This window comes from Aptenodytes forsteri, unplaced genomic scaffold (assembly GCF_000699145.1).
Source record: "Aptenodytes forsteri isolate BGI_AS27 unplaced genomic scaffold, ASM69914v1 Scaffold241, whole genome shotgun sequence".
Lineage (NCBI taxonomy): Eukaryota > Metazoa > Chordata > Aves > Sphenisciformes > Spheniscidae > Aptenodytes > Aptenodytes forsteri.
This window is the reverse complement of record NW_008795252.1, coordinates 6463873-6470411: the sequence shown is the minus strand read 5'-3', so window position 1 is coordinate 6470411 and position 6539 is coordinate 6463873. Positions and strand designations below refer to the sequence as shown.

General features: G+C 41.7%; 1 protein-coding gene across 1 annotated transcript in view; it reads right to left on the bottom strand.

The window, feature by feature from the left end:
* Positions 1–6539, bottom strand: part of BCAT1 (branched chain amino acid transaminase 1) — a 68905-nt gene that overhangs the window by 60960 nt on the left and 1406 nt on the right. The window contains exons 3-4 of the mRNA XM_009279008.2: positions 2971–3005; positions 493–592 (exon numbers count right to left, since the gene is read on the bottom strand). Coding sequence (XP_009277283.2) covers positions 493–592; positions 2971–3005 — 135 coding nt within the window. The remainder of the gene's footprint in view (positions 1–492; positions 593–2970; positions 3006–6539) is intronic.

Genomic DNA, 6539 nt, shown 5'->3' with positions numbered 1-6539 from the left:
GTCAGTCGTGGCCCGTGGCTCGTCCCTAAAATGGCCCCGCATCATGCGCTGCGCCTAACACGCAGAGCTAATTAAATGCTTTTACTGTAATTTATACTGAGGATAACACGTTCTTCCTACCCCTCTCCCTTAACAAGCATTAAGAAACTCATCATTTTCAGTCTCTGAGTCATTTCCTCCTTCTTGCGTCCAAGTTGTCTGACACACCAAACACCTCGCAGTTTATCCCTCCCGTCACTAGCAAGCCCTTCAGCTCTCTCGCTGCGAGGCAGGCTTTCCCCAGGCCTTCCGCCTTCTACCGCTACGTGCACAACTTGTGCTAAGTCCTCCAGCTCTAGACACGAACACGGGAGGGGCCCACACAACCCATTTTATTTGGAGCTAGCTGGGATTACCAGATGTTTCACAGTGGGGCTCTGGGTCCTCCCCCTGCTAACCGGTGCCTAGTCCATGCTGAAGTCCATGTAGCTACACCTTCACAGAGCTTCATACCTCGGCTGGCCATCTTACAGCCAGCTGGCCTGTACTGCTGTGTCTCTGATTGCTGTGCGTAGGCACCTGGCAGGCAGGTGACTGGCAGGCAGACCAGCACCTGAAGACAAGAGAATAAACATCAGAGGCCGGTCTACTGTGTTACTTCTACCAGTGCCGCTGCCAGTGAAACTGTACAGTAGTAGTACAACAAAACCATGGATTTTTAAGAGAAAATCCCAGTGTAACCACAGTGTAATGTTCACAGTGTGCTTACTTTCATCTTTACTGATTTTACGGTTAAGTCTTTTCTTCCTTTACTGCTGTCCTTGTAAAAAGTTTCCCCTTCTGATCTGCTTGAGAGTAGTTGTAGAAAGCTGTTTCATCTCAATGCTACCGTCAAAAGTGTCAGGTTCTGCTTTGCATGATGTACATGAATTATTCTCTCTTGTATAGTGCCAGAGATTGGTTACATAAACATAAGTAGAGGTCTGTTCCTGCCACTCTTCAGCCACGTAAGAAAGTGCTATTTAATGGAATTACAAAAATTTGGATTCCAAAGAAACAAGGGTAAACAACGCTACCCAAAATGAAAGTTCACGTGAACAGTGATGGCTACTTACTAGTGGCTATTTAGGAGAGAAGAAAGATGGAGCAAAAAGCAGGAGGCAGAGAAGGCAGCGAAGAAGCATCAGACAGATACAATTCATCAGCAGTGAACTACTACTTGGCGCTCATGAGAGCAATTCAATCCATTCACGATGAATTATCTTCAGATTACAACCACAACGTAGGAACAACCATGTTGGGTCAGGCCAAAGGTTCATCTAATTCAATACCCTGACTCTGACAGTCGGCAATGCCGATGCCTACAGAACAGTTACAAGAATAGAATAAGCACGTAGGGGCACTTCCCTGATATGCTTTTTGCCTCAAGGGGTTCATACCACAGCAATTTCCTGAAAGATGGATTCTTTAGGCTTAACAGTTCTTTGCGGATTTTTGTTCTATTAATTTAATTGTTCCTTGAACCCAGGTAAAATTTGGCATCTGTAAGATCTTGTGCTAATGAGTTCCACAATTTAGCTCTGTTCTGTGGAAAAATACATAATTTTGTTTTATTTTGAACTTGCCACTTGAAAATTTCACATCATGCTCCCTTCTTCTGATACTGTGAGACTGTAAACACAAAGATCAAAATATTCATGCCCTCTATGTACTTTGTGATTTTACAGACTCCTGTTGAATCCTCTGTCAGCCATCTCCTTTTTCCAGATGAAGAGTCCTAATCTTTTTAGTCTTAATATAAAAACAGTTCCATACCCGTAAGCATCCTTGATTTAGGATGGGGACATGAACTACACAAAACTCTCAAAATGCAGGTCGCCATATTTACTTTTAATTTGCTTTTTTCCCTCTGTTTCTTTTCCTAACAATGCCTGGTGTTCTGTTTCCTAGTTTGACTGTTCCTGAGCACTAATCTGAACTGATATTTTTACAAGATGTAATTCCAAGATTTCTCTCCTGAAAGGTAATGGGTCATTCATAAGCCATCACCGTTTACATAAATTTAGCATTTTTTTTTTTGCCATGTGCATCATTTAATACTTGCAGACATTGTTATATGTTATTTTGACAACTGTGTACTCAATTTCATAAGGTCCTTCTGCAACTCTTTGCAGATAGCTCTAGTTTGGCTGAACTGTTTAACACCGTTATGCTGAAGGTTTTAATCTCATCAGCAAACTTTGTCCTTTCTCTATTTGCCTCCATTTCCCTACCATTTTCTCAATTGCACAGACTCTCTCTATCTTGTTTCTTATCTTTTAACCAGTTAATGAGAGCAACCATAAAAGCACCTTCCCTATGGGAGCTTATTTTCTGCAAGCCTTTGGTAAGGGACCTTGTCAGGTCCTTTGGAAATCCAAGTCGACCATATCACTTGGACCTCTACTGTCTGCACGTTCACTGAATCCTTCAAAGAAGTTTCTAGATAGGCAGGTAAGGATTTCCTTTCAGAAAAGTCACGCTGAGTCTGCCCCTCAATGTGATATTTATCCATATACCTTTTTGCATTCCTTATTACAGGTTCTACAGTTTCTCCAGACTTACTTCAGTATCCTGAATCCCTCTAGAACAAAAGCTGTTTGAATGCAGTTTGAGGTCTGTTTCCAGACCTCAATTCGCCAGTCTGAAGGGTACTGTGCTGTGAGCCCTTTTTCTAAGTTCAAGTTATCCTCAAGCTACTGCCAACTATTGAGGTACAGAGCAGAATCCATGGCCTGGGATTCAATTCATAATGAAGAAAGAGGAGAAGGAAAGGAAAGGGAAAGGAAAAATGTTATCTGAACTACAGAGCATTTGTGCAAAGCCAAAACACCAAGTTACCTAGGATATATATTAAAAAGAGATCTTTTTATTGATAGTCAAGCTGGCCCTGAACTTGGAAATAAAAATCAGAAAAAGGAGACCAAAACTCAGAGAAGCTACCGAACTTACCTCAAAACTTGCATCTTGCTGCGACACCCCAAAAACTGAAATTGCCATTAGTAAATGTGCCATACAGACGTATTTTTGCAGTGTTGGCTTGCATTGCCTCAATCTAGTTATGCTTCCTCATCTAACACTCCAGAAGTTACAATGCAAGGGACATTGTCTTTATCTTTACCTCTACTGATTCAATCAGTTGTATTGATCCATCACTAATAACGTAAATTTTCTACATTCTGAATATTTCATTTTCATAAAACAAGCCATCGTTCATTTCTACGCTAGATTTTCCATTAATGCAAAGCATTCTGTGAACGCTTGACAGCACTGTTAAACTTTAGAAGTTTTAATGAGTAAGTTTTTCACAGATATGAGAGAATTAGGTAATTTATATGCTTTGAGTCCAAAGTGTTTCCACAAGTTCTAGAGGTTCACAAGGTGAATAGGAGCTGCGATACCCGGGGCCCTAGGGCCAGATTATGTTTGTAGAGTGGGCACAAAAACCTGTGATTAGTATGTTCCATTCCTTTTGCCGGCCTGCACAGCTTCTGTGCAGAAGAGCACAGCATTCCTTCTGCTTGCTGTGGGCTTGTGAGTGGAATTTTTGCAGTAAACCAAAGAGGTTTAAATCGTGCACATTATCCAAACCAGAACTGAATAAACTCACATTCTAGCCACAGAAATATGGGGAACTACCATTGGCAAAATGAAAAGGCTCTATGATATAAAGCCAAATGGGGAATTTTGAAAGAGGCAGCTTGTATAATTCTGTAATTCCGTAAGGAATGAAGGGCAGAAGCCCATAGCTTGATACACTTTCAAAGGTTTCCTCTTATAACTCCGGTCTGCATAAAGAGGATAGGGTGAAGGTGGGTAGAAACCAGGTTTTCCATTTAAGAGCAAGCTGGGATTCTGAGATTTTTTTCCTTGTGAAATGGAATGAAAACTTCCAGTAGTAAAATGTGGGGAAAGCAATTTTGATTCAATCAAAAGGTATCATTTTGACAAAATTTGTGTTTCAGTTTGATTTTGATCTTTGCAAATTTTCAAAGCTTTTTGTAATATAATTTCAATATATTTTGAAATGTGTTCCAAAGCTACTGGGAAAAAAAAAAGTATCTATTTCAAAAATATCAGAATGGTATGTTTTGATCTTTCTGAAATACTTTGCTTCTACTTAGCTTTTGTGATAAAACTCAATCATGCTTAGTTTCTGCAACTGCATGAAAGTGCATTGGCACAAATATTTAAAATAAGGAAACATCAACTTTCATCTAAAATACTCTTCAGGGAAAACCTGTGACCAATTTCAGTCCCAAAACTAAAACCCTTCAGAACAATTAAGATGGTAACTGCAGGACATGATTTCCATATAGCTGCCTTGCAGAACGGGGAATACAGTTGTGGAAAGTTTTTAAAATCCTGAAGTAAGTGAGGGATTTCATCTAAAATACTCTTCAGGGAAAACCTGTGACCAATTTCAGTCCCAAAACTAAAACCTTCAGAACAATTAAGATGGTAACTGCAGGACATGATTTCCATATAGCTGCTTGCAGAACCGGGGAATACAGTTGTGGAAAGTTTTTAAAATCCTGAAGTAAGTGAGGGAAAGAGAAACCTTTGGATGAGAATCAGGTTGGCGGTGTAGAAATTTCCTAACAGAAAAAAAAAAAGAAAAATGTATTATGTAAATATTATACGTAGATATGTGTTCATATATGTACAAAATATTAAGCTAAGATAATTTTTAAAATTATTTTTATTTCAGAGAAGGACAGGTCATTTAGAGTCTTGTCATTTTGGGCTACAACACAATGACAGGAGAAGCTGAAATAATAAGCCTTATACACAGAAAGCGACGGTTGCAATTACTAATCTTCATTTTGGAAAAGGAGAAGGAACAGGATTCTTTGTAGAAACAGAAAGATAAAAGCACAGTGGCCTCTCTTGTAGTCAAAGGCACATGTCACCTCACAGAAGGGCTCAAGTGAGATGCAAGGTTTCAGTGGATGTTATTTTCAGAGAAGCAAGATCTTTTTGTGGCAGCACCTTCTCCTGGCGTTCGTTTCCTCATTTCCATCCTCATGCCATTTTTCCACCTCCTTGGACATGCCAACTCCACTGTGTGAGGGCTCTGCTGTAAAATGGATTAATAGAGTGATCTGGGTTTAAAAAACCCAGATAAAAAGCATGACAGTAGGAAGTAATTTTTGTAGATGCTAAAGGGCGGGCAGCGTCTAAGCTGGCATCCTCACAAAGAGGTAGACTGCATAATTACATTCTCAAAAAGAAACATTAAAAAACAAGAGTTGTGAGAGAAGATAAAGGGGAAAGCAGCCACAGAACACCTGACAACCAGGAAAACACTAAGAAAAAGGCTGAAAGGAAAAGGCCTGCATGTGTGAGGGTAATTGGAACTGAATAAACACAACATCTCCTGCCCTTTCATTCCCACCCACTCAGGGAAACAGCATTTTACACGTTCTTCCTAAATAAGCACTTTGTGAATGTGTCACTTATTTCTGCCCTGAGAGGCAAGAAAAACATTATGCTCTGGGAATTAACCAAGAACAGAGTTTGTTTCCAACATTTCTTCCAGACTTCTGTTTTCTACCTCCTCTCCTCTCCCCTCCTCACAGCCTCCTCAGCAGCAGCGGGGCAGGGTGGGGGCGGTGCGGGGCCCCTCCCCACAGGCCTCTTCCAGAAGGTTCCGGGCCACCACACCTGCCTCACCTCAGTGCTGCCCACCCCATAGCCCTGCCAGAATGGGGCTAGCTTCCTTTGCATTGCAGAAGGTAAAGTGTCAATCATGCTTCTGAAGCAAAGCCTTCAAAAGGCATTTAAAATGAGTTTAGGTGCACCAGAGGTGGGAATGGGGGCGTAGGGAGATGCTGCAGGTGGCAGCAGCACCTCAGAGGCTGAGTCAGCAGCACAGCCCCCCTCGGTTAGCTCCATCTGAGGCTTTAGCACCCGGGCCGCGTGAATCCTGAGTTCTCATCAAAATCAACCCACCCCTTCACCTTTTAAGAGAAGCACCGTGATTCCTCACCAGCCCATTTTCCCCATCCAAGGTAACTCCCAAGATTTCATAACCACTAAGTCACTTTTTTCTCCCCCACTCAGGCCTGCTTAAAAACTGGCAGAAAAGTAAGAGAGTGGAAACACTTGATATTTTGTGCTGTTGTGTTTTTTTCTGGGGCAGGTAAGCAAGTTGAGGATAATTCTTCACATAAGTTCATAGAATCATAGAATCATTTAGGTTGGAAAAGACCTTTAAGATCATCAGGTCCAACCGTTAACCTAGCACTGGCAAGTCCACCACTAAACCACGTCCCTAAGCACCACATCTACAGGTCTTTTAAATACCTCTGGGGTGGTGACTCAACCGCTTCCCTGGGCAGCCTGTTCCAGTGCTTGACAAGCGGCCTCCCAGGCTACAGGCTAAACAAGCCCAGTTCCCTCAGCCGCTCCTCTAAGACTTGTGCTCTTCCCCAGCTTCGTTGCTTTTCTTTGGACACGCAAAGTTAGACGGTTAATGACAAAAGCCACTCAGCAGCACCTGGAAGAGACTCGCTGCT